Source organism: Eufriesea mexicana, unplaced genomic scaffold (genome assembly GCF_001483705.2).
Source record: "Eufriesea mexicana isolate 0111107269 unplaced genomic scaffold, ASM148370v2 scaffold1837, whole genome shotgun sequence".
In the NCBI taxonomy this organism is placed as follows: Eukaryota; Metazoa; Arthropoda; class Insecta; order Hymenoptera; family Apidae; genus Eufriesea; species Eufriesea mexicana.
Window position 1 is genome coordinate 962,223 of NW_016909955.1, and position 27,483 is coordinate 989,705.

The window sequence follows — 27,483 nt, forward strand, 5'->3', positions numbered from 1 at the left end:
CGCTTTCAGCTGCAGCAGCAAAGGTTGATTGTCGACCGCGGCGGAGACATCGCGACGCATCCGGTTACGATGTTGTCTCAAGGCCGCGGTATCATAGGAGGCCACCTCGTAATAGCCGATGTGAGAGCCGTGCGTGATACCTGAAACAGACGGGGAATATCGTTCCATTAGCCGACTGATAATTGGCAAAGGTAGAGCGGTCATAGGGGTCATAGGGGTCATAGGGGAAAAGGGAAGAGAGCGAAGAGATCCCCTCGAAGGGGGTAGAAAACGTCGGGATAGCGTTCCCTGCCTGCTTCTCCCGTGAAATCCAGAATCGCGTGGAATAGCCTATTAACCGATCTCCTCTCTCTCTCTCTCTCTCTCTCTCTCTCTCTCTCTCTCTCTCTCTCTCCCTCCCTCCTCCCGGCCTTTTAGCGAAATCGGCGAACGACAAAGAGAAACCACCTAAGACGTTGCAAAATCCGAAGCTTCGAGACCCGGCTTGGACTTTCGCTATCGCGACGGTTGCGGCGGCGAGAGTAGACCGTGAATTTCGTCAGAGTCGTTTTCACGAACGAGACACGTTCGTGGGTGGAACGGAGCCAGAGTTTCTCCGTTGGTCGGGCTAATCTCGAAAATTAGCCGACTCGGTAACAAAAGGCGAATCACTCGGTTTGATTATCCTTCGTGTCGATTCCGCGGCTACGGAAGAGCCGCCGAGTGAGCAAGAGGCAACGCGTAAACTCTGGAAAGAAGCTCCTTCGGAAAGCTTTTGACCGGAAATCGCCTTTCCAACTCGGAGCTGCGACGAGTACGACGAGCGAGAAAACGTTCCGCTTGCACGTTTCTCGGCCGATACATCGGAGATAGGATGGCGAAAGAAACAGGGGAGTGCACTCGCGATTAGAGTGCTACTCCAAGTGGCGTGTCCATTGTTGGCCCGGTAAGTACCGATCAAGAACAAAGGACACACTCGGGAAACGCGGCAGAGTGTTGACTGCTATTAAAGCGTTGCGCAGAGTCGCGCACGGGCATAGTTTAACGGCACCTCGTGGCGTTCTCCAGGCCACATCGCGTGGCTTACAGCTTACGCAACACCCTCCGATAATCTAATTACCGTGGCTCGTTATCGATGCCTTGGCCCGCGGCGAGTTCCAATGCAACCACCCTCCATCGGACACTTTGTATCGGATTTTCCATCGAGAATCGGTATCGTTCTAGCCCGCGGCCCTCGCACGCCCTCGTACTCACCGGCCGCGTGCTTCTATCCTCGTTAAGTTATCGGGCAGATAAGTCGCGTTTCGCGATAGAAGAAAAGCCGTCCCGTTTCGAACGTGACTCTCTCTCTCTCTCTCCCTTTCCCTCTCTTTCTGTTTCTCTACACTCGCTGCCATCTCTATCGAAGCGGTTTCGGTTACGCGAGTCGCGCGGATACCGGTTACCGAGGATACCGAGAAGCGCGCGAGTCCTTGCCAATAGCCCCGGCCGCGTGACTCGCGGTATGATAACCTTAATCGGGAACCGGCTGTTTAAATGGCCGCGCGTTAATCGAGGATACCAGTGGAATAGCCGTGGGTAAAGGGGGACAGAAATCGCGGCGGTGTTCGTGGAAGCGCGTTAACGAACCGGGAAATTAGCGGACGAGTGGTAAACGGTCGGAAAAGTCGACGAGACGAGACGAGACATCCGGAATGGAGCGTGACTCACCTCTGTGTGGTGACACGGGACGAAGAGGCGAGGCAACGGCAACGATCGAAAGGCAAGCGAAGACCAGGAAGAAGATCAGGGGTGTCCCGATTCGAGGACGACGTTCCCTCGAGCTGAAGGGGTACATCGCGGCCCTTTGGGCCCCGTTGTGCCCACCTCTATCCTTGCCCTCGTCCTCCTCCTCTTCCTCCTCCGCCTCTTCCCCTTCTTCGTCGACGGCCAGGGCCGTGGCGCGCATCGGCTCGACGTTCTCCGGCCCAGCAACAACTAATGGCGCTATCTCCCTTTCGTCGAACAGCCGACCACCGCACTTTGCGAGTCACCCGCCAGGCTCATCTCTCTTCCTCTCTCCGCCGCTATCTCCTTTCCTCCTTCGATCTTCCTTCTCACCCTCCCCCTCGCCCTCCTCCTCTTCCTCTTCCTCCTCTTCCTCCTCTTCCTCCGCCAACGAACGTGCTTCCGCCACGTCCTCTTTCTCTTCTTTCTCCTCCGTGGGTCGCTCAACCTTTCGACCCTCCTCCCGAGCTTTCAGCCTTTTTTCCCCGACTCCTGCCTTCGTCGATCGGCAGCTCTTCTTCGTCCTCACGGCCGATCGATCCTACTCCTGAAAAAAGGAAGAAAAACGCCCAGGGAACGGGATTAATTTTTCCAATAGGCTCCGCGCTCGCGGGTGTTCGATCCTCTCGGATCCCGCGGTCTTCGGATTTTCCTGCCAAGCGTACGACCACGTCGTCGTCGTGTCGATTCAAAGAATAGTCGCAAACGGTAAGGAGTAGTCGTCTTTCCCATCTTTGTCACGCGGGATCTTTGTTCGCGGATAACGCGGAACACGCGAGTCAAAGGCTGACGCGGATAGAGCCTCCGTCTTTCACGATCGATAGGATCTGATCCGGAGTTTCGGGGGGTTAAGACCGATTTCGGAGACGTTCGAAACGAAAAGAGATGTCGCGGGCGAGCGATTTTACAAGCCACTGCTAATCGGGGGAATAACGAGGGAGTCGTAGAAATTTACGGTGTTACGCGGCACTTGGCGGAGAGCGAAAACACCGGTGTAAAGCGGATAAGGGAAGCAATTCTTTAAACGTCTCCTTAAGAAGTTGTTCCTGAAAAATTTCCTCGAGATGCGCGCGTGTAAGTGGAAGCCGAAAGACGCGATGGCTAACTTCTGCGATAAATCATCGTCAATGTTCGCCGACCTCGTTGCAACGTTCTTAGGACCCTGTGTCTTCATCGGCTCCTCGAACAAGCCACTCCACGGATACGAATATTTCGTCTAACGATCCTCCGATCTCTTTTTCCCCGCTCCTCCCACGCCGATAACTTGGAAAGGAGATCCTTTTAGATATTTCCCGCCGATAATTGCATTTCTCGTTTCATAAGGGACCGGAATCTTTGCCAGCGGAGCAAAAGCGCCGCGATAACGACGAGGGCCATGGGTAGCGCACTCGAAGAACCTCTCGGCCCCGTCGCGATGGACACGGCAGGGTCGTCGGTCGGTCAAAGCGAGACGATATATCGAAGTCTAGGAAAAGGTGGGCGACGATATTTGCGGAAGCTTTCCACATGCGTGATAATGGCGTTACGCGAAACGTTTGCTCGTGCAGCAGCGACACGGTGCACCGCAGAACCGACTCCGTCCACCGGTTGTCGCGGTAAACTTCCGCGCGAGTTTACGGGAAAACGATATCCAGCCCGTATAGTCATCGTTCCAGCGTTCGCCTACAATTTTTCCTTTTTTCTGCGTTTCTCGTGTCGCCACGGCTATCGAATGACACGTACAACCGTGTAACCAAAACGAACGGTTCGCATCCCGTTCCCTTTTGCCCTCGCCCAACCCATTTCTTCTTCTCGCTCGTCCCATTCCGCCAACACCCACGATCGCCTCTTCTCCTTTTTCTCTCCCCTCCATCGCTAACCGCGCATCCTGCTCACGGGCGAAAGCCGTTGGTTCGCGCGCGAATCTCCGACACCAACAGGCAGAGTGAAAAGCGACGAAACGTGGAACGGAGAAACCAGATAACCGCGAATCGGCTTTCCGTTTCTACGATCGCGGCCAGGTCGGCCAGTCTACCGTGCAATCTACGTACACTCTCGTAGTATTTACAAACATCCGCATTTTTCTCGACCGCTTTATCGGCGCGATGCACGCGGTACGCAAATTCTCGCGCGCGTGGGTGGAAAAACGAAAGAGACGAGTCCGCGCGCGCGACGGTGGTGGGGAGAGCGCGGCGAGTGGTGGGAGGCAACGCGAGGAGCGGTGGGGGTTCATGGCCGCGGGAGAGAATAATTCGAGCCGCGTCTAGCCGGCGACAATTTGCAAAATTGTCTCGCGCGTTCCGCTCGGCTCCGCGCTACTCCGCGCCGTTCTCGCTCGACGATTCGCGAATGATAATCGTCCCACGTAGATACCACGGCTTTGTCCTCTTTCCCGGACGCGAGCCGCCATACACGACCCCTGCGCTCACCGCTCCGCGACCTCACCCCGTGTCGAAAGAACAATGGGACGATGAACGCGCGGGATTTGCCGGCAGCGCGCCACCTATCCTCGCGGCGAATATTTAATACAGGGCCGTGTTCGTACGCCACCGTACGCGATAACCTATCAATTGACCATTATTAGCGGGAACACGCGACCAACGCGTTCCAATTGGACGGAACGAGTATGTGTGTCGGGTGTAGCGGTAAACCGGCTACGGTTTCAGCGTACGGAGCCGCATCTCCTGCAGCTGATTGCACGCGGTGCGATTCTCTCCCGGATACTTTGCCGGTCTTTTTATCTCCTTTCCACCTCCCGCTCCGCCCTCTCCTTTCTCCCTCCGCTTCGCTCCACCGTGTTTCCGCGGAGCGTAGTTAATTTTCTTGCAGCGGAATTAAACCGACCGAGAGAATGTTTCTCGTTATTCCAAACACTCGTCCTGCGTCCACGTGAAATTTCTTCCGGCTAACTTTTAAATTAACGCGTCGCGCTTACCCGCGACGGGCAGACGAGTTTGGTTCGTCGCGCTCGTTGGGGCGGGTCCAGTAACGGTACCGATGCTGCCACTGCGTTTAGAAGAATTACTCTCGCGATACGACCCAGCGCGTGACTTTCTATTCTTCCCATTCCGATTACACGCTTTCGCGGTCCACGCTCGCTCGATCCTCGCCGCGTGTCGTTTTACCTAACGTCCGTTCGATTCGCCGAGAGGCCTAACAACCGGAGAGAAGGGAAAGGGAAGGAAAATTTGATTGACCTCGAAAGACTCGCGGAAACCGAGTCCACGAGGCGTAACTAAGGTCAACCGGAGTACTCGAAATTTCCATTTCCATTTCCGGCTTCGCGGGACCGATAAAAGTTTCAATGGCGGACTACGGCCGGTATTACGCTCTCGAGCGAGCGTGATTCGGCGTGAAACGGGCTGAAGCCGCTGTAAACGAAGCTTGGCCGTGACGTGGGTGTAGAAAATCGCGAATACCGATCGTGCACTCCGGCATCGGACGATTTTCCATCGAGCGCGCCTCGCTGAACCGTTACCTCGCAACGCGCGCGGCGAAACACGTTTTGCGTAATGCCCTAAGCGTTCGTCGACGGAACGGAGCGGACACCGGCAGCGCAACTCCAAAGCAATTACCAAGGAACGGTCCGAGATCGCGTCGTCGGGGTAAACGGAGTCGAAACTTTCCACCGCCTCGCACGGAACTGAGAAAATTTCGGATACTCGGCGACGAACCGGTGAAACCGAGGAGGCGAGTCGCGAACGTGCAAGGATTATTAATTCCAGGTTTAAGGCGATTAGCGTGGCCCATGGTTAGGTTGATCTGGGAAATTGCGTCGAACCGGAGGGCAAGGCGGAGTTTCGAGATTATTAATACCAAGTTTCTATCGCGATTAGCGTGGTGCGACGTCGGATCGATTAGACGAATGAAACCAAATAAGGAAGGGTTACGAGGTGTCCTAGCGAGACTGGTATAGCGTGTTCGAGAAAAGAAGGCACAACGTGTTTACGTTGTCCTTACAGCTGACACTCCCATGGCCCACTGAAAACGGTCACCGTTTTCGGCCAATAGCGGCCATTGTCTGTGATCAAGAGAGAATCAGCGGAGTTAATCAGCCGTGAGGATGTAAATACGCTGTGCCTTCTTTTCTCGCACGCACGATAGTTCCGAAGTGGTCGAAGATCGACGTGGACGTTGATGGATTAACCGTTACGATTAATACGGTGCGTCGTTTGAACGCCGTGTCGAATCAGCCGAATCGGAGAGAGGCAAGTCGTTGTGCAATATCGATAGAACGAGATTGAAGGTAGCTGGCGATTTCGCGGGAAACTTCGCTTGATAAGGTTAATTAGTATTAACGCGTGCCTTTGTACACGCCGAGCGAGTTTCTTCGGCGCATCGCGCCACGAACAATGGTTCCGACCTCCTAACGGACTCGCTGAGTTATTTTTTAATATAACTTTCACGTAGATAAGCGTCCTTATGCAACGCCAGTTACATGCGCCAACTCGATATCCGGCGCTCGCGTTTAACGCTCGCTTTTCCCATTAAACGACAATTAAAGTCTCGCTGCAACTTTTGCAATTTCTCGCAAAGATAGCCGCGATTCCTTTGACTCCTTCGCCAGTACCCTGCCACCCGCTCCCGTTTGTTTCATAAGTTCGTAAACCCTGCCGCGGTTGCGTGGGGAAAAAGATGGGGCGAGTGAAGGAAAGAGAGGGCCAGTTAACCTATAAACGTGACCGTCGATTCGCGTGCGTTCCCTCGAAAAGTCAGCATCCGGCAAAACCACTTCCGTCAGACGTGCCAGTGGCGCTGGGGACGCGTTTTACGTGACATTTAAATCTCCCATCGTGCGCGTGCAATCCGACGTAAACATACTGGTATAGAAACAACGGTAGAGTGTGCGTGCGATGCATCTCGACGGTTGATAGCTACGCGCGACTCTCCACGGGTCCCTTGGCGATTGAACGCGGCACTGTGCGCATCTGAGGTGACTCGGTGATCGCGAGGGAAATCTGGCGTCGTTCTCCGAGCGACTTACCTTCCCTTCGACAGATACGTGCTGGGAGAAGGTACACCGAAGAGAGGGGGGAGGGGAAGAGAAAGAGAGAGAGAGAGAGAGAGATGCAGGAGTAGACGTGCACGACGAAAAAAAGCACGGTGCTTAGCCGCGCGAACAGAAACGGAGAGACGATGAGATAGACCGAGGGATAGACCGAGAGATGGAGCGAGAGTAAGGGTCGAAAAGAGAGGGAGAAACCGAGGGAGAAGGACGAGGAAAGAGTCGTACGTGGAATATTGCGCGTGCTCGTTGCTCTCGCATACTATCTGACACCTACCTATGCACAGCGGCTCGAGTCCTGCCACTGGCGTCCTTTCCGCCGCGATCCTCGTCCTTCCGACCGGTTCTGGCAGGGCCGTCGATTACTCATTTACGGTCATTGTACCGCATCCCGACGCACTGCACTAACTATTCACAGTATCACACGTGTGTCACACGACAGCGTACCCGTTGCTCTCTCTCGCTCGACGGTGAACAAAGAAATTCGTGGTTAGACGGAGAAAGAGGGAGAGAAGTTGAAAAAAATAACACGCGCGACACAACCCTTACACCACGAAACAAACAGGAACGCGTTTCGCGTCGCACTGACGGGAACGCTCGTGACTCGCGCGAACGAAGACTCCGAGGACAACGACTTCCCCTACCTCTGTCGCGTTCGACCCAGCTGTGCTGCGCCCTCTCTCCTTCTGCCTTACGAACTCCCCTCTGTCCGTTCTTATTCCTCTCGTAGCACCTTCTCTTTCTTTTTCGAAGATCCCTTCCATGTCTGGACGCGGACCAGCGCTTTCCAATAGTGGCACGTTGTACCACCAACCCCACCATCACAACCCCACTCTGACTACCGTGTTCCGACTCCCACCTTCGTGTAACTTGACCTTAGCCGTCGGTCAAAGGAAAGGTGTGTTCCTGAAACAGAAGGGCGGTCCAAGGGTTACGATCTTTGTACAAAGGATCATCGATGCACGGCTGTTGTCATTTTTTGACAATTTTTGTTACAGTTTATATCTCTCGCTATTCTATCCCTTTGTTCCAAATTACTCCTTTTATACATTCTAAGTACGGTTACGATTCCTCACTGAAATTGTATCGCGCGATATTCGTTTACTTAAGGTGAAATGTCTGTCATCTTTCGGTGGGAAAGCGTGAATGAAAATTTTATGTTATATCACTGAATCCTTGTTCACGTACCCACGAGGTTTAACGCCAACCGTACGTGTCGGTAAATGGAAGAAGGCGAACGCGTGATATCGTCCAAGTGGGGTTGTTCAGCACGTAAGGGGCCCCTCCATGGAAAACCCCTGCAGCAGGCTTATTTAACCCCTCTTCCCTCGATTCAGCCACCCCGCTATAACCGAGCGACGTTTGCCTCGCAGCCACTATATCTCGTTCATTTTCCCTTCCCGTTGGTGGTGGCCATGCTGTTCAGGATGACCCCTACCGATAGATCGAACTACTTTCATTCCTTCAGATTTCCTTCTGCTACTTTTCAAACGACGACTTGCGTAAGTAAAGATCCGGTAAGGGTGCGCGTATATTCGTTTAATTCGAAATTGCAATTTAAACCTCTGAACAAAACTATTTTCAGCACTTTGAAAAATTCGTTAACTACTTGTAAAAATCTTCGTACCTCTGTTATTATTAACGTTCACTATTTAAAAATATCGAAAGACATAGAATTTTCCTACGAAATTTAAACGAAGATCGATCGACCACGTGTGGTAACTGATTGTTACGATTAGTGCACGTTGCACTCGAAGGTGTCGCCTCTGTGCAATGAACGAGTTTGGTAAGGATAGGTAAAATAATAACACAAACCTAACCTCACCCTGAGTAACGTTACTTGACACGTAAACGAAACGTAAAGCGAAGCTGTAATATTTTTTCAAGTGTCTTATACAAATCTTTGAATTATGGTAACTACGAGTATAATATTATTTAAATACTAGTTTTGCAACAAATTATTCATATCTTTTCTCGATGTTTCGAATTTTAGGCTCGCTATTTTCGCGAGGAAGATATAGATGGTACGGTATGAATTTTCTCAATTTTGCTACTCAAGCTGAATACTTACCAAATAAATATTCATTTCTTTACAGAGTTCAGAGAATGTTTTTATTTGTTTGCAAGAAATGGCCAGATACGTACCCTGGATGAACTCACAATCATTATGAGGTCATTGGGATTGAGTCCTACTATTGCAGAGTTAAATAAATATTTAAAGGACAAAGGTACAAACAAGGAGGTAAAATAATCGATGACGATACAAAACTCTTAAAATGCCAAACTTTTAACCATAGGTGGGAAAATGTCCTTTGCCGATTTCTTGGAAGTTATGCATTTACAAACAAGAGCAGAAGACCTGCCGAAGGAAGTAATAGAGGCTTTTCAAGCTGCGGATAAATTTAGGACCGGTACCATACCTGCTAGACAGTTAGCACACATGTTGCTCCATTGGGGTGAGCAATTAAGCAACAAAGAAGGTTAGATTCTCTTTTAATTACCAAGGGAATCTTCCAACAACTGTTCTTAACCAATGCCTTTACGTCTAATTTTTAGTGGAACAAATTTTTAGAGAAGCAAACGTGTCTCCAAATGGACAAGTGAAATACGAAGACTTTGTCAAAATAGCTTGTGCACCTGTACCTGATTATTATTAAGATATTTTTAATATTTTTACGAGATCCTTTTTATAAAATATTTGATATTTATGTAATTTTTACATTAAACGCACTTCAAGTTAATTCAAAAAATATCGTCATAAAACAAAAAGAATTTATTTGCGCAGCAGCTTATCTTCGATAGACGAACGTTATACATCTTATCTCTATAATTGCTTACAGTTACAAGAGCTTAATACCTAATCCATCGATCTTAGTCGAACCGAAATTATTCGAATTTCGTCCTTGGTCAACTCCATTCCCCACCATCGTCCTCAGCCCTCTTTGGCGATGTTCGTGTTTGACGGAGAACCACAAAGAATGACGGTGGTGCTGACGATCGTTGTCAGGAAGAAGACGCAGAGGAGCGCTCGATCACTGACCAGCGCAACGTGTTTCCAATCTAATTCCATTCGTTCCCGACGATCCTGCTCCGCCAGTCGTTTCTCGTTCCTCTCGATCGTCGCGTGTACTCTTCCTAGCACGCGTGACCATTGAGCTTCAAGGCTACCGTCTTTTCCAAGATCTGCACCGGTTTCTTACTAAGTTATACCTGGTCGAACTAGATGCTTTCTCGCGAATAAAACTCACCTAAACTAGGGCTGCCGCTGTTACTCTCCTCCCTTCTAGTCATGAACTTGGGCGAGGATTGCGACTGGGCCAGTTCCGGTTTGCAGTGCAGTGGACAATTGTTTTTTCTTCTGGGCGGTTCGACCGGTTCCTAATGCAAATCGCGTATCGTTCGCAAGGCCATCGGAAGAAAAAGAGTATCCTCGCAAAGTGGAAACCTTACCGATCTCTTTTCCTCCTGGAAGTTGAGGAACACTATCCTGGCTAGCTTGTCCAACACCAACGATCGGACGATACCTGGCACTCTGGTCCCTTGAACACCGCGATGATGAAGATTCAAGGTGACCACCGTTAATCCCGATGCGAATGACACCAGGCATATACTGACTCCGTAATAGAGACCTGAAAATCACGACAATGATAATCAATAACTGCTCGATTACGACGAATTAATCGTTAACCCAAAACACTAATTGAAGCCCCGCGGTACGTTCAGTTGTTACCGCGCAAATTAATTGTCTAACAAGTTTCCAATTACGAAGTTGCACGTTCAACGCAACCGGCTTTCCTGTGCGATGCTTCTGCAAACGGGTTAAACGCGATTTCACTGCGTTTCGCAGTGGTACCGGAGGATTTTCAGAGGGGACACTTGGGACTTTTCAGTCAACGCGGTTACACCGCCGACTATATCGATACCACCACAGTGGCTGGGGCTGGAATATTTTACGCGAATTCTACATCGATTCGTTTAACATTATACCTCGGACAACCATTAATTCTTTCGGGATACGAGCTGTAAAGAGAGCTCTCATCCCTTCAACCGTTGGGAACGGAATTTCACGACTCAACGGAGACAGATAACGATCGCTGGTCCCTCTTCATCTTGCTTCTCCATGCTTTCGATTTTCCTACGACTGTCTCAGCGTATCGTAATATTTCGTTTCCGCAATTTAAACTTGAAATTAATGTAAAATTAAAAGTTGCTCACTTATCAACGGTGTTTTCTCCGTGGGCGGCAGTGTCTCGCGAATAGTCATCAGGAAGACCGTCATAGAGAGGAGCGCGGAAATCCCGAGGGTGACTTTCTCCCCCGATTCCGACGGCACGTAGAATACCAACAGGGCTGAACAAACGGAGAGAAGTTAGGAAAGTTCGGGTCTCATGGCCGCTATTTTCCGTCATAGAATATCGAGCAGAATGCGTTCTTAGGTGTCGCGCTCGCGCCCAACTTTCCACACCGTGTCAAGGTAGGAAAGAGAAAAGAGGGAGAGGAAAGTTGCGCATAAATTTCACCCACCGAGTGGATCATTCGGCTCTCTTTGTTAACCGGCTGTAATCCTGCCGGTTGGCAAAGATTCGAATGCCTGTAGTGAAGAAAGCTCGCGACTCGGAGCTCTTCCTACGGTGGCTGCACGATTCGAGGATTTTAATGAAATTTCCTCTGCAGACCCGATAAGAACGCTTGACCCCCTTGCTCGGCTAAGAGTCGCATTATACCCGAATGCTGCGTATCGTCGTTGCAGCGTCGAATATTACAAATTCCGTGCTCTTATCCGGGGAACGAAACAGGGGATGAAGCGCGCACGGGTAATCGGTACTCACCGACGCTGTTGATGAGTATACACGGCAGGATCAAGTTGAAGAAGTAGAACATGGGTCGGCGTCGCAGCCGTATCTCGTAGGTGATGTCCGGATACGGCTCTGGACAACAGGAATAATACTCGACGTTTCTTCTCGCGGAGAAATCGATCAGGTCGAATTCACCGTTTGCCTGGTAATTGCTCACGTCTCCTTGCTCGCTCTGCCTCTCCAGCTCCAGCTGCATAACCGGGTTTCGCGTTTTAGTCCTTCAAACAACAACAACTCGATTCCGGCAGTCGGAGAAAATATACACTCGACGGTGGCACAAGAACCGTATCGTACTTTCGGAGCCTTGGCGGCGAGCAATTATCCCTCAGGAGAGCGAGAATAGATCCTAGAAGCTAGATTAAAGCGGTAAAGCGTCGACTCGAATTAAATCCGACGGGATGGAACGGCACGTTTCGCGATTACGTGTCAGTGTATTTCGCGTGGACAATCGGTAGACAGGTGTCGGAAAAGGCAAAAACGAACGGGTGCGAGAGCCGTATTCGACAGGACGGAAAAGAGGGTGGCGAGCATCGCGAACCATTTGCGGAAGGGACACTTCCCCTGACAAAAATATCAAATCTCTCCTGCATGTCTGTCCCTTTATCCTCGTTACCGTAATCCCGACAGGCACGTCGAAATTTCGCCGCAGGAAAAAATTAAAGCGCGATTTAAAGACCGGTTTAAAGCAGTCGGAAACGATCTGATCAAAGGAAGAGGGAAATTTTCGCGAATAGTAGCAGCGAGGCCTAATCTGAGATCGTATTTTCAGCGTTTTAGGCCGGGAAAACGTAGCGACACGCAAAATGTATTCAATGGCCGGGGATAGGAAATGGGAAAACTCCGTGAAAGGATGGGCTGGAGCGTGGAGCTTCGTGGGTACGGGGAAACGACTCGCATTGAATTCTTCTTGCATTTGGGATTAAGCTGTTCGATTTGCCCGAACCATTTTTGCGACCTGCCGAGCCGGCATTTTCGATTTGTCGTCGTTAAGCGTCCCTGGACTTGCCGAGAAGCTCGAACCTATTCCATCGGCGCTGGAAAAATTCCCCTTCCGTAGCGAATTATCGGAGACAGTGACCAAAGTCCGCGGAAACCCCGACGCGATGCCCACATCGCGTGGGATTTCCGAAAAATCGCGCCCTGTTCCTCGTTTTCGATTATCGGTCACGCGAACCACGTGCTGCGGAAACTTTTCAAATTAATTCTTATTGCGCATATTTCGAGCAGTTCGTATCAAGATACTCGAGAACTCGCGGCACGTGCCGCGAACTTATCGGAATTAGAGCGTCAAGTAACACGAATATCCGCGAGAAGTCTAGAATTTATTTAACGAGACTATCTTTTCTCTTGCGCGTGTTCGCGCGTTACGACGAGACGCGTCCCAGTCGGTTCTTTAACGCGTCTCTTCTCTGTGCGAGCTCGATTAAAGTCTCTGCATTCAGCCGGAACTTTTAATCCGGGAGGAAGCCGGAAAATATTGCAAATTTTTAAGACGAGACTCGTACGAGCGGCAAGAAGGATCAGACCGCGGGACAAATGAAATTTTCAGCGAGAAACCGGAAACGGTCCTTAAGCACCGACGTCGCGAGATTTTTGGCACCCAAGTGTCGGACATCAGTGTCAAGTGTCAAGGTTTCGGTGAAACCGATTGCCGTCGCGACCTCTGTACACAGCGCGGGTATTTTTATTGTTCAGCGGATGGTCCACCGGACGATATATCGCTTCCTCATCTGCATATCGTCCCGAGGGAGGAACTGCGTGAAATTGAGGGCAATAGAGTCGGGGATGGGACTGGTGTAGATCGCACACGTTGTCGGATTAATTTCGTAATTGCTTGAAAAATCCTAGAGCGTATACCTGATGCATTTGCACGCGAGAGTGTCCCAAGGAAGTCGAATCTTAATCGAGAACCAAAGCGAAACGCCGGGAAATATAGAATCGTCAGAATTAGCTCGCGACGCGTCTTTCATCCCGCGCGAAAAGGTGAGAAGAAAAGAGTGGAAAGAAATAAAAGGACTTGTATAAAAAGGCTGCGAGACAGTAGAGTAATTTTAGAATCGATGACGATTTGAATAAAATATACGGGCATGAACGTGTTGGTTCCTCGTGGGTGTCAGCACGCGCTCGTAGACCCCCGCTGGTTTCGCTCGAGTTAATTGCGTGGAAAACTGCATTCCAGCTTCTATCGGCTGAATTCGCGGCCTCGAAATTGTCCACTGCCTTTTCACCGATATTCCCGTCGACATTTTCGGCCTCGAGGGACCTTCCACGGGATTCCTCCGGTCTTTCGCGCTTTCGCGAATGTCGAGAGCAGGACACAAGCTAATCGTGGGATCTCCGAGTAGGTGGGCGAAAGGGAACAAAGCCATCCAGCAAGGGAGGGATCCATGGAAGCTGGTGCTACGCACTTGGTATCCATCGTACGTCCAGGAGGCCCATTTCAGGACGCACCGTTGCTCGTCGAACGGGAAGAACTCGACGTCGATGTCGCAGCTGCTGCGGAAGATACCATGGCTCAGCCACACCACCTCTCCCGTGTGACTGACTATCACGTTCGTATTGATGACTGCCGAGCTGTACTGTGGATCGGCGCTGTAAACAAAACCGAAGATATAGGATGACAGCCGATGCAAGAAATCAGTCCGCCTCTGCTGCGGTCAATCGATACCAAAACTACCCTTTTATAATACGACGCCCGACCGCAAGTTCTACCATTCCCGCGCCATTTCCTAGGCGATCGCCTAAAATGGAGTAGGATTTTCAAGAGAAATCGCGTCGCGCGAGAGAATTATCGCTTACTTGTTGTACAGGATCGTGTCTGGTCTCCACACGCGGTTGTAAGGAACGCGGATCACTCGGATTCCAGCGAATTCCGAGGCGTTCCATTTCAGATGATGGTCCGTCCAGATCTGTGTCACCCAACAGTTAGTCGTCAGTATCTGGTTCTTCTCGTCCTGCGATGAAAATCACACCGGTCTGAATGCTGCCCGAAGATTTATCATGGCGGGAAAAAGGACTCGTTGCCGGCGTAACTAAGTCACGGGGAAAAATATCGCGGGTTGAGAAATGGCTCTCGTTAGGTGTACGGGGGACAAACCTTTGCAGGTTGCTATCTGGTTCCGGCGCGTTCCCCGGGCAATTTGTCTTGGGTATTTCCGATTACCCGAACTTGATTCTACCTCCCGGAGGATTTCCCGGGCTCCTCCGTCGAGTTACCGCCTGTCAACGCCGACCCATCGTCATCGCGAACGCGAAAAGAAATACATCGTAATGAATACAAATCGATATTCGCCGGATTAAATGGATCGCCGGGATGCCGATACCTTTGCCCAGGTGGAGGTTAATACGGTTTTGAACAGGCTCGACCTAAATTTCACGTTAACGTGTCGAAGAAACGAGCAACGTACGCTGGACCGCCTAGCAATTCTCCGCTTTGTACCCGATTCCACGATTTCCACGTTACACGCGTAATATTTCCACCGTCGTCAAAGAAAAGCTTTGCTGCGTTCGCGCTTTAAACCGTGCTCGAGGGTACGTGGCCGAAAAATTCTCGTCAACCGCGAGAACATTGATTTTCTGGAAAAATTGGGAAAATTGGGAAAATTGACCGCCTCGAAGAAGTCTGGAGGAGGAAACGCAGTCTCGTTGGAAAAATCACTTTCCCATAGGGTCCCGGAAGTTTACCAAGAATCCATCGGGAGCTCGTACGAGGCAGCGTTCTTCCTTTTTCCAAATTTTCGTCGTCGACTACTCACCACGTCGATTATGTGATGAAGAGAGAGGCCAAAGACAACTGCCAGGGGTTGCGAGGAATTTTTAGCTGGACGTACACCGGCGTCGTACCCATCCAGCAGATACTTCGTCAGTCTGTATTCGTGTTCATCCCCAAAACCTGTAAAAGCAAGTATGCACGGAATCCGTCCAATATTCAACGGGAATTAAATTTCGTACGTCGTAATACGTCGCACTGTTCCCGCGGTAATGGATATTCTTTTCCCGCGGAGATTTTCGATGAATCCATTTCGACTTCCTATCTCTCCTTATCGCGATGTGTACCGTTTCATTTTCCACTTTCCCGCTTGTTTCCTTCGGTAAAATATACGATTTCGGGGCACGCAAACAGCTCGTAGCCTATGAAGCGAGTCTAGACCGAGTTACGGGAGGCATCGTTGCGCAAATTCTGTCTCTGCCTGATCTCCAATCACGAATCTAATTCCTTCCCTTACATCAGGGATATCCATTATAGCGTTTCCGATCTGCGGGTAGAAGCGTTCGTTTCATCGAAGTGGCTATTGTGTCTGGAAACGCGGGGAAGCCCTTCCGTAGATCAGCTAATCTGCCGTTCATTTCATCTTTTCTCAAAGCTCGCCAGGCGTTGCCTTCAAACCTCAATTAGATAAAAGATCTCTCAGCGGAGACAATGGTGCCGGAAACCCGGTACTCGCCGGGATGAGTCTAGTTGATTAATGAAAAATAAAGGAGAGACCTTTGATCCAAAGATTTTTTTAAGCGTCCCCTGTGATGATTAACGAGCTTGCTCTTCGAACGAGCGGATAACATTTTATCTTGCTCGCGGATTCCGATCGTGGACTATCCGAATTGACAGAAGCAGCTCGTGTCGTTCGAGTGTTGGGTCTCTGAGAGGTGTAAGGTCGCGCGAGTGGCACACGGTTCAGGGAATTTTCTCCCCAACCCTCTTAATTCCGATCGTTAAATCGACGTCACACATGGCGGTATAGCTACATCGCCATGTGGAGGCGTTCCTCTTTTCTGAATCATTTAACGGCCCATCTTACAGCTGCTCGCTCGTTTCCCAAAAAATGCAATTATTCGGACAGTTTCGATTCCACGATTTTCACCCCAACATTCCGCTTTTTAACTCGTCGCGGTTAATGACCTCAACGAAATGCTCGAGCTCGTTGACGAGCTGATCGAGTGAAAAATAACGAGATCTAATTTTAACGTACCCAAGTTTCATCCACCGTGTTTCTTTTCTCTCTTTTCCTCCTCTTTCGCCTGCTTCCTTTATACATTTTGCGAATATCGATAATTTCCGGGCGAAGTTGAGGGTACCGAGGCGTCGCAGAGAACATCGAGTACTCTCGAATACGCTTTTGAACATGCTCGCGCAACATTTAAAGACGACGTCTAGCAAGAGGGGAGAAAAAGAACCGCGAATATCCGCTTTTCCCTCCATCACGGAAATCCTATTCAACGTCTCGCTGTTTCCTCACGGCGCACCAGTGAATTCGCGCTTTTGGGACAATCGGTGCGCGAATTTTTCCAAGCACGCAAAATTCCACTCCTTTTTTCCTCGTTTCCCCTACGTGCCTCGTTCCCCACGCGGCAACTCGTTCAAAAATTTCCACGGCTTTTATCTTTAACACGGTCGTACGGTTCTAATTTCTCGCAATAACACCTCCGCCAACGATAGAACTTTGCGCGAAAAATCAAGGAAATTGGCTTTCCCGGGTTCGTATTTAAGGCAGCGGTTCGAAACGCGGAAGAGGGAAAGATAAAGCCGGACGCTCAAGGATTCAATTCGATAGCATCGAGTGTCCGCGAATTACCGTGCAATCCGGAATGCACCGTTGGAAAACTCGGAATCGAGCATCGATACACGCTCGATGCCGGAAAATGCACGACACGCTCTTCATCCTCGCAGGGCATACGAGTCGACTCTTTCATTCAATCGACGAGAGCCCTCGAATGCCTCTCTCGCTACGAAATGGAAAAATCTTTCGCACTTCTAACGAAATGCCAGCTGTAGAACGACGTCGGAGGTCCTTGGATTCCCTCGAAACGATAATTTCCGTCGATATTCCCTCTTGCCGTTGACTTTTGCCGTGTCGTTGGGTAAATGTTTTCGCAAGGCTCCTTTGCCACGTGCTTGAAAAGAAAAATGCGCGTTGGATGTAGAAAAATGAAAGAAAAGGCGAGTCGGTAAAAATTAAAAGAAAATAATCGTCGAATCAAAAATGAAGTGCACCTACTTGGGTGTACACGTGTATTCTAAAATACGACAAGGGAAAGCTTCTGATCAGGCGTCTCTTTACTCTCCTCTTCGGGGGACAAAAGTTTCTTGGCTCCGGCGTTGCGTTATCTAAAATTCATCGCGGGTCCTGTTTAAACGGAGTAAAGTTAGGGAGGAAAAATCCTCGGTCCGATCGTTATCGAGCGATTAATGTTCTCGGTATCGTCGCCGAAAGCACTTCCGGCTGTAATTAATGATCCCGACGTGGCGTGGTAAACAAACAGATCGATCTGCTTGGTGGACGCGTGGTGGACAAGTCGGTAAATTTCCGGGGGTGGCGAGTATGCAAATCCGGACGATGTTCCGATCGCGAATTAGCGGTGATGGAGGCGAAACGACGTCTGCAAACGTTTACCCGGAAGGCTAACGCAAACGTTTGATAACGAAGTTCCTCTTAGCATTGCCGAACATCTAAAGACTGTCGGACAACTCTGCTAAGCTTGTTCTCGAGTGCTCGGACGCAAGCCATGGCCTCTGTAAGTCTCTTCGTTCCCCATTCTTCTTTGTCCGTTTAATGGCCCATTTTCGCTTTGTGGCGAGAAAGGCACACGTATGCAAATCGCAGCTTTATTCCTTATGGCTGTACACGCCGCTCCGACCGCGGTTTCACACATAAAAGTTATGTTAACACGTGGACATTTGCATCGTACAGGGTTTGCATTCTCCCTTCTGACGGCGAGCTGATCCCTTGGTTTACCGTTCTAATATCGAGAGTACTCCGTGTACGTTCTTTCCGACGAGAGTACAACACCGGTTAAGAAAGCTTAAGATATACTCGAGGCATTAAACCTTATCGTTGTCTCTATGATTCTTCGGTGGCTGAACTTAGGGCAGCTTGGTGCTCGTTTATTTTCGTCCGAGGATGTTGAAACAGTCCCCGCGATATCTATGGCCCGCAGCAAGTTCCGGGCTATTCGTTATTTGCATCCTAACGAGAAACTCTCTGCTTGGATCGTCGTGCACGATACCTACGCTATCGGAACAAACATCTCGGCGGAGTGACATCGCGTTCCCGAGTTTTCCCTCCTAACCGCGAAGAAAAATGTCTACGTGGCAAATGTGGGATAATACTTTTCTACGAGATATCTCGGTGTCCGAAGTTTCCAGCAGCTGTCTCGAATATGGAATAAAATATTCGCTCGATTTCCCGGGGAGAAATAGAATAGCGCGTAGCTGCAACAACGAGAGGTAAAAAAGACTCGGAGCCATGAAACGCGTTTGAACGATGAGATACGCGACAAAGGGGGAGGAAATCGGGGATGAAATGGAATTGATCGAACGACTATAAACATTTTGGTCACCCAGAGACGGATAGACAGATTCTCGAAGGCAGAAGCTGATTTATAACTCGATCGGCAGTCATGAAATTTCTGCCGAGGGAAATCCTGTAGGTTGCGGCAATCCAGTTACCGGACAGACAGAAGAAATTGCCCTTAATCACGAGGCCGGCGTCCTTAATCGGTATTTTCCTCGGCACTTTCGTTCGATGTTAAATACGCATCCAGATTGAATCTCGTATGCAAACAGGATTATGGACTTTTCGCTCCGAACTATTTGTTCTGCTGTCGAAGTAACTTTGTCCGGTAATCAATTTTCATATTTCATCCGGGGAAGATCGTCGAGATAGTGAAAACATAAAAAAGAAAACCAATCTCTTTTTATCGATAATTCATGACACGCAACGTTTGTTAAATAAACGCATACCCGGGCACAACTTTATGTCAACAAACACGGGGAACACCCATATGAAATACGCGTACCAAACAAAGACAGTAACGTCGACATGTGATTCACGATAATTCCGTTTCTGTGTGTACTCTCTGGATCTCGATTAGAACGACAAACGTGCAAGATGTACGCTGAATATTTGTAAAATTTCAATGGATTACCAGCGTGTAAACTGGACGTAATGAAAGGAGCGAAAGAGAAACCACTTACCGTTCCCGAAAATGATGGCCAGAACTCCGTAATGAAAGAACAGAACCAAAGGCGACATGGAATTGATGGACCACTTAAACGCGAGACCGCCTGTCCTCGACTGGTGTCCGTTGCTTTTCAACCACCGTGCAATTTCGACCCTGAATCCCGCGCTACCCCTACCAGCGCACGTCCATTCCCAAGGAAATTCGCGCAGGCGTTTCGAACAATGCAGACACGAATGTTAAACAAACTGGCTGCTTGTACAAGGTTGCAACCGCTCTGGTGTTACGCGTGTCCGTGCCCGATCCTCCGAAAGAGGATCTCCAATTCCGTCGATTATAAATTTGCTTCAATTAGCGGGACCGCATTTAATTGCGTTTGATGAAGTTAAACGAGGCTTTCGCTGCTCCGAATCACGCCGCCATTCTCTATCTCTATCTCTCTCTCTCTCTCTCTCTCTTTCTTTCTTTCTCTCTCTTTCTGGTTAGCCAGGACCAATTTCAGCTGAATATTAATTGAACGCTATTATTAGAAAAATTGAAACGCTATCAAATTTCTATCAACGTATATGAAAAACAAAATTTGTAAAAATACTTTCTCGCATTTCGTTATCCAGTCGATGAAGTTACGCAGCAGGTAGCATCGAATTGCTGCTTTAATCTTGCAATTTAAAACGAGAACGTGTGCGTGTTCGTTTGTTTCCCATTGATTTTCGCCTGTCATTCCGCCACGCTTTCCAAATTGACAAGTAAACCTATCCAGGTTCCAGAGCGTATCGCATTTTAATCCGTAAATTTCACCGTTCTAACGGTATCGTGGAAAATTTCCTGTTGCACTCTTTTAACGCAGCGATCGGACTGTCCCTCGTAGCCGGGCAAGGATTCGATGCGATGACAATATGCGCCTCCGGACTGTCTGAAAGATGGACACAAAGAAAAGTCAATGTTTAAAGTGCGACGGGGACGTAATAGTTGACACTGGGCACTGTCCCAAATGCTCAGCTTCGCTCAAGTTTTTCAAAACGTTTCATCCACACGCAAGCCAGGCTAAACGAGATCCCAGCAAGACCTCTGTGAAGCCAATGGAGGCCAGCTATGTGACTCAGATCGTGTCCAGTGGAGTTCGAGCAGATAACATTTACGAGGTTTAACAGTACCAATGTCGATTGTATTAAATCAATGATACATTTGTTGTTATTGCATGATAGACGAAGCTATTGTTGGCGCCAGAGGTGGACTTATCTTCTATCAAGATCACCGTAAAGGGGAACAATCTTCGCGTGAACGTGTGCAAGCCCCTGGACGATCAGTACGCGAGACAGTTACCAGAAATTAGCGAAAAATCGATCTTTGCCGACTTGGTCAAGGGAATGATGAAGCACTGTGAGAATTTACTTATACCAGAAGGCATCGATAACGCGAAAGTTCGAGCTGTGGTGGATAACAAACACAGGATGCTCGTGCTCACGGCTCCTGCGATGAAACCTAGTAAAACTAGAAAGTACATGGAGAAAAGTTGAGGAAGTTTGGCCATTATGACTTTCTCCCATGAAGTTATGAACCAAAGCCAAAGTGTGAAGTTCGATAAGATAAAAGACGAGCGTTCGATCACGCTATTTTTCGACCAATTTCATCTAGTTGACCCGTGAAAATGCTACAAGTCAAATTTCTGTAACTTTATACCGATCACTATGGACAAACTGTTGCAACATTGCCAAGAAAATGCGATTACCTTAAAGCAAAATGAATATATGAATTTTGAAATGATGATGAATGAACGTAAGATGAGTTTAAAATTTGAGAAAGTTCCAAATTTTTACGTCATTGACAATAAAGAATATTATGCTGTACGTTTATCTTGTGTAAGTGAAATCGAACTGGACGATTTACTTAATGGGTCCTTTATGAATTTACAGGCGGAAATGAAGACCGAAGGATTGAAAGTAGTTACAGCTATTCTAGCTACTGAAAACATACTGAACATAAAATTGCACAGTTCGGAAGATTTGTCGAATGTTAGAAACCTGAACTTTTTGATGCCAATTGAAGCGAATGCAAAAGAAGTTTCAATCGAGATACTCAATGACACGATTTTCATGCGTGCTCCTCTTAAAGAAAAACATGCGTAGCATTATTTGTCGTTACATCTGTTCATAGCTTTAAGGGGGGAAAAAAAAAATAGAAAAACGTATAGAAGGTAGGAGATACAGTTACATCAATTACAAACAAGACTGAAACTTTAAGGGGGGGAAAAAAAATAGAAAAACGTATAGAAGGTAGGAGATACAGTTACATCAATTACAAACAAGACTGATCTTCGTGTAGTTGTCTTCCCATATTTTATTCAAGACAAATAAAGTTCATGGGTCAACAACAAATTGTTGATAAAAACTTATTACTTCTTAGCGGGTGCGGTCTTTTGTGCTGCACTCTTTGCCGCAGTTTTTTCAGACGATTTTGTGGCCTTCGCTGATTTTGCCACGGTAACTGGTGTTGCCTTTAAATTTTTCACCAACTTGGGTTTGGCTGCTCTAGCGGCTAAGATCTGCTTCCTGCGTCTTTCCTGAAGTAACTTAGTCTTTACGGCAGGTACGGTCTTGGCCAATTTGATCTACGAACGTAGAACATTTTTGTTAGAATCAACGCACATTAACCGGATGTTATTCAATGTTAAAAACTGAACGTACTCCGCGCTTCTCCGCAAGAAGAAGGTCCCTCTCTTGTTGACGTTTCTTCGCCGTTAAGATTGCTGCACGTTTCAAAACGGCTGCGTATGGATTAAGGCGTAACATCGCTCGGGTGTTAGTCAATGGGTTCAATTTCTTGGCACTGCGGACCACCTTCTTCCTACAAATTGAAAATTTATCTTCGATAACTACATTCATAAATGAAACAACAGTAAGATATTCGCAAAGATCAAGTATCAGAGATGGTTAAGAGTTGTTATCACTGTCAATCAGTAACACGGACCAAAATTGTTACATCATATATGTAATATATAATATGCCATTGACAATGTACAATACAATATGAATTTGCGTACCTTGGAGCTCGTAGAACTTTACGAATTTCCTCAGATTTCAGAAGTCTCGACAGATCCGTGTTCGCCATTTTCGGGAAAGGTAAGTTGTAGTCGGTTTTAAGTTGGGATTCCTTACGCCAAGTTCCGTAAAGAGCGTCTAATTTCTCAAAAGCGGATTTCGTCCAAATTACGAAGCGTCCAACGTGACCACCAGGTGCCAATTTAAGTAAGTTCATTTTATTAATATTCATAAGATCGATACCGGGAATGTTACGGAATGCCTTACGTATGCCCTAAACGAAATATATTAAAAAAAAAAGAAATTAATTTTGACATCTTGAAGTTGGAAAAATAATTAAGATTTTCATTTCTTTAGCCATTTATTTACCTGATCTTGACCATATACAATTAGAGGTCCACGCCGTTGGATGCGTCTACGATTACGCATTTTACCTTTACCAGCACGAAAACGTTGAGACTTGTATACCTATTAATAAAACAAAGATATTATTTTTCTAGTAAATTAGTGTTTCCGTGTAATCTGTTTGGTTAAAGATACCCTATTCTAGCAATTAATGTGCTAGTTTAGAACGCCTCATAACCATGTTTATATAGCACCTGACAGGAGCATCTAAATTAAAATTGATTTAATAAAGATGCGGACATTCAACGGTGCAAAAATAGAATTAAGTATACCCACTTTTTGAATATCATTCCATGCCTTGATGCGTCTCAGGAAAATAACAGCTTGCTTGGTCTTGTTATATTCTTGAATTTTGTCTGACACCACTAATGGAAATTCTGGCACTTCTTGTATCATGTGACCTGAACATTAAAGAATGACGTTAACTATTGTCCTACACCAGTTAGATACATATATATATGAATATCTGAACATATCAGGGTAAAGTTATTAAGATAATCAAAGGCAATTCAGCAACACAGACCAAAGTAAATCATCACTGAGAAACTATATACAATGAAAATTTATTATTTTATCTTAAGAAATATTATTTACCCTTAGATTGTACAAGGGCTGGGACACCAGATGCAGCAATAGCAGAGACCAAAGCATATCTTTTCTGGTTAACATTAATTCGACGATGCCAGCGTCTCCATGGCTTTGTTGGGGCAAACATGCGACCACCCCTACACATGTTACCAAATGCACCCTGGCCAGAACGATGAGTACCACCACCACGTACACGGGGTATACGTGCTACAGCACGTCCAGTACCCCATGATTCAGCAGAAGTTTGATGACCTAATAAAAGAAACCTATATTTAATAATTGCATATTAGTTCTTTAAACTATAAGAAACGAATGCATAACAGTATGTACTCACCAGCTTCTTTTGATACACAATATGGTTGTCTGCTGTTCTTCGAGACTTGTTGGTGAACAAAATTTACGATATCAGGTCGAATCGGTGCTTTGAACACAGCCGGAAGAGAAATTGTATCCCCTGACGACTCATTTTTATCGCTGTATACCGTAACAAGCGGTCGCGCCGTTGATAACGACTATAAAATGAGAAAAATGAGACAAAGAAATGAAACGTAGTTTTATTTAACTAGATATTAACGAAATTAGAATCAATGGTAAGAAAAACAAGAAAATGAACTAAAATTTGATATTCTGATAGAAAGATAAATACATCTTTTTGACATGGCACATGGCGGACTAAGAAATCGAAATCATCGTATTTAATGCGAACAAATTTATATTATATATTTTATCATTTTCAATAGAAAGCTGCAAAAAGAAAACATTCAAAGTTTTAAGTTATATTTAAATATACACCACATACAAACCACAATAGTTCATATACTTGAAATTATTACACGTGGTCAATTGTACGGTGTGTACAATTTTAAGTTCGATAAGAAATTCTTGCGAATTACGAGTCATTATAGTAACAAAATTATGCAAAATATTAAACTCTAACAAATTTCAGATAAAATGCAAGATTTCTTACCATCTCGCGTTCTTTTTATAACTTTTCACGCATGAGACATAAACTAACCAGGCAACTCGTACGGCTTACCTGGTCGTAAAGGAAGAAGGACGCCAGCGGAAATTACATATGAAACATCGCGCATGCTCAAAACCTACCAATTCTTAAGTACCATTTACAATTATATACATAACTTTTTTAAATGTTTATAGATAATTTGTTTAATATGTTTGAGTAATAAAAGATTTATCTCATTACTTCGAATATTTTCATTAAAGTAAATCCTTTTGCGGTAAAAGCGAGATTTAATTATTCGTAATCTCTTAGAAATGCATCAATAGTAATGCAGTTTGGTGGGAATCGCTGCACTACGATTGGAAGTTACATTAGAAATACTTTCTTGAGTGAAAGTTGTTTAGTCGGAAGTACGTCATACAGAATTTAAACTTTGTTAATGAATGTCGATAAACTCTAACGTAGAAGAGTTCTTTGTTGTACAATTTTTCTTAAATGGCAGGAGAAGTTGTAGTTGATGCGCTACCATATATTGACCAGGGATATGATGAACCTGGAGTCAGAGAAGCAGTAAATAAAATTTCTTTATAATAATTTATTATTAAACTAATTTAAGGTTATATTATTTATATTTTCGTGGAAAATAAATTGACAACTGATATATAATTAGTAAATGTTTTAGGCTTTGGCCATGGTCGAAGAGGAAACACGTAGATATAGACCGACGAAAAATTATTTAGAACACTTACCACCATTAAATATTAATGCTTTTGAAACAGAAGTGATGAAACATGAATTTGAGCGAATGCAAAATCGTTTACCTATGGAAGTGCTTAGTATGAAACGCTACGAGTTACCTCCACCTCCACCAGGTAAAATGAATGATCTTGCAGCATGGAACGAGAGTGTAGAAAATAGTAGTGCACAATTAGAACATCAGGCTACGAGGTAAATGAAAATTTTTATATTTTTAAATTATTATTTGTGTTATTACTTTGTATTTTGATAATTTGTAAATTGTGTGTGTAATTCTAATTCGATACATTATCGCAATATTTTATAATCCAGAATATGTAATCTTGAGCTAATGATGGAATATGGATGTGAAGGATGGAAATCTTATTTAGAAATATTAGTGCAACTTGTAAATCAAGCGCAAAAACAGCTGCAAGTCTTAAGGAAAAAAATTCAAGAAGTCAATTGGCAAAGAAAATCTATGCAAACTCAAGGAGGAGAAAAGTTAAGGGCATTAGAGGCACAGTGGGTAGGACTTGTGTCAAAAAATTATGAAATTGAACAAGCATGCGTTCACTTAGAAGAAGAGATACAGAAATCTATGATGAATAAGGGAGAGGGTGTAGAGATAAGTGATGTGCCAGGGGAAGAAGAACCTGACGTTCCAGAAAAGAGTGCAACAGAGGTTATGGCAACGGAAATGGATCAACAAGAGCAAGAAAATGAAGAATCTTGAACAATGTGTAAAAATATGAATGTATAAAATTATGAACGCCTGTATTTTGTATGATTATATTAATATTAATACATATATAAATATATACATTGATTTTACTTAAAATCGTTGAAAAAGTTATTTATTCCTATTCAAATGTGTTTCAATTAAACCTCTCGAAATAGGTTATACCGCATGAAGACGTAGATAACATTTTGCGGAAGAATCTCTTTATAAATCATTTGTTTTAACAAATATATTAATTTATAGTGAGAATAAGTAACAGTACGTATCTGTGAAGATAATTTATTATAAAAATACTATTAATCTTTCGTTATTAACACTGATATATAATATAACAGTGTAAAAGAGGTTATATATATAGCTTATAGCATAAGCAAAAGTAATTACAGTAAGTAATGTAATTTTGAAGTTTACTTATATTTATGATTGTAGATAATTAATACGATGCCATATGGTATATCATGGTCTCGATATATTTCTTTAATTACATTATCTTTTCTATCGATGGCGGCCGGTGCACAAGTTATACACACGATATATAAACCGCTTGCCGATCTAGACGATCTCATAGAAGAGGCATTTCAAAAACGATTACAAGAACGAGAGGAACTCAATTAATATGTTAATAATATTTTAGTAAATAAATGAATTAGTTATGCTGTTAACGTGTAATTATTTAAATATCCCGCTAGATAAGATTTTTTTATTACAAGAGTCGTGGAAATGTGGTTAAATGGATAAGAAGCGAATAATAAACAGAAATAAAAAATAAACAGAAATAAATTACCTGAAGTTGCCTTCAATTTTTTGCCACAATACCGGATTTAATAAAGCACAATTTATTTCATCATAGTTTACACATATCACGCTTTTCTTTAATGCTTATTTAATATACATATTTACAAGATGAATATCATCGTCTATAAATGACATATAGTATCATGTAACAATTATTTATAATTCACAGTATACTTGGAGGACTTTCTTAAATAGTTTGCTTGCATTGATGTATCAGTAGCACATTTTTGCGTAAGCCTAGCTTGTAATTTAGTTTGTTAGGATAGCTTCTAACTCGTACTTTTTTTTTTTTTTAATATAATTACAAAAGCGAATAATCAAGCATTATTCTTGGGCAACTATTCGTGTAAAAAAATACGCAAATTTTCTTTCCGTTTCGATCGTTTTGTAACGATGGGAAGGATAGTGAAAACACTTGTAGAGCCCGTATTAATTGATTTCCATTAATCACTAAATTGTCATAATGATGTTTCGCTGGCGCCAGAACTCTGTGACTGCAGTGGTAAACTTGTTTTATATCCTGTCGATTCCTCCTCAAGCAATGCTATCCGCTGTTTTAGAGATTTTACCTACAAATTAAAATATGCGTGTAAAAAAAAAAAAAAACGAAAAAAGAGAAAAGAGGAAGAAAAAACCAAATAGTTACATTACTAATTACGATTAAATTGATACGATAT

At 45.7% G+C, this 27,483-nt stretch overlaps 6 protein-coding genes across 9 annotated transcripts in view; 2 read left to right on the top strand and 4 right to left on the bottom strand.

The window, feature by feature from the left end:
• The window catches only part of LOC108549331 (disintegrin and metalloproteinase domain-containing protein 10), a 24,322-nt gene extending 22,267 nt beyond the window's left edge, over positions 1 to 2,055 (bottom strand). The window contains exons 1-2 of the mRNA XM_017902674.1: positions 1,690 to 2,055; positions 1 to 140 (exon numbers count right to left, since the gene is read on the bottom strand). The exon at positions 1 to 140 is cut by the window's left edge and continues 4 nt beyond it. Coding sequence (XP_017758163.1) covers positions 1 to 140; positions 1,690 to 1,927 — 378 coding nt within the window. The 5' untranslated portion in view covers positions 1,928 to 2,055. The remainder of the gene's footprint in view (positions 141 to 1,689) is intronic.
• Positions 2,056 to 8,565: 6,510 nt separating this feature from the next.
• Positions 8,566 to 9,387, top strand: LOC108549302 (calmodulin-like protein 4). The gene is made up of 5 exons (XM_017902619.1): positions 8,566 to 8,643; positions 8,724 to 8,754; positions 8,827 to 8,958; positions 9,028 to 9,210; positions 9,287 to 9,387. The coding sequence occupies exons 1-5, from the start codon at positions 8,641 to 8,643 to the stop codon at positions 9,385 to 9,387; spliced, it is 450 nt and encodes a 149-aa protein (XP_017758108.1). The 5' UTR covers positions 8,566 to 8,640.
• Positions 9,388 to 9,639: 252 nt separating this feature from the next.
• Positions 9,640 to 19,749, bottom strand: LOC108549287 (neuronal acetylcholine receptor subunit alpha-10). Its single transcript, XM_017902604.1, is given in 10 exon segments — positions 9,640 to 9,913; positions 9,979 to 10,108; positions 10,181 to 10,359; positions 10,946 to 11,080; positions 11,560 to 11,776; positions 13,995 to 14,178; positions 14,386 to 14,540; positions 15,342 to 15,478; positions 19,559 to 19,719; positions 19,721 to 19,749. Coding segments are annotated over 10 exon segments (1,563 nt in total). The 5' UTR covers positions 19,735 to 19,749; the 3' UTR covers positions 9,640 to 9,662.
• A 2,106-nt stretch (positions 19,750 to 21,855) lies between these two features.
• Positions 21,856 to 24,619, bottom strand: RpL4 (ribosomal protein L4). Its single transcript, XM_017902574.1, has 8 exons — positions 24,541 to 24,619; positions 23,908 to 24,085; positions 23,580 to 23,825; positions 23,262 to 23,386; positions 22,950 to 23,048; positions 22,583 to 22,854; positions 22,227 to 22,386; positions 21,856 to 22,150 (listed from the first exon to the last, which is right to left on the bottom strand). Exons 1-8 carry the CDS (start codon positions 24,541 to 24,543, stop codon positions 21,935 to 21,937), a joined length of 1,299 nt encoding a protein of 432 aa, XP_017758063.1. The 5' UTR covers positions 24,544 to 24,619; the 3' UTR covers positions 21,856 to 21,934.
• Positions 24,620 to 24,845: 226 nt separating this feature from the next.
• On the top strand, positions 24,846 to 26,040 carry BCAS2 (BCAS2 pre-mRNA processing factor). Of its 2 annotated transcripts, none has more exons than XM_017902655.1 (3): positions 24,846 to 25,104; positions 25,217 to 25,482; positions 25,603 to 26,040. In XM_017902655.1, the coding sequence occupies exons 1-3, from the start codon at positions 25,030 to 25,032 to the stop codon at positions 26,003 to 26,005; spliced, it is 744 nt and encodes a 247-aa protein (XP_017758144.1). In that variant the 5' UTR covers positions 24,846 to 25,029; the 3' UTR covers positions 26,006 to 26,040. The 2 variants fall into 2 exon arrangements, with proteins under 2 accessions (XP_017758144.1, XP_017758145.1); XM_017902656.1 differs by having other exon boundaries at positions 25,037 to 25,104; positions 25,205 to 25,482.
• Positions 25,027 to 27,483, bottom strand: part of LOC108549321 (colorectal mutant cancer protein) — a 42,732-nt gene continuing 40,275 nt past the window's right edge. For 2 of the 3 annotated variants that reach the window (XM_017902653.1, XM_017902654.1), the window contains exon 14: positions 27,265 to 27,375. In XM_017902653.1, coding sequence (XP_017758142.1) covers positions 27,265 to 27,375 — 111 coding nt within the window. Of the gene's footprint in view, positions 25,088 to 26,795; positions 27,376 to 27,483 lie in introns of those variants that run through there. The other variant, XM_017902652.1, reaches the window with a different exon arrangement.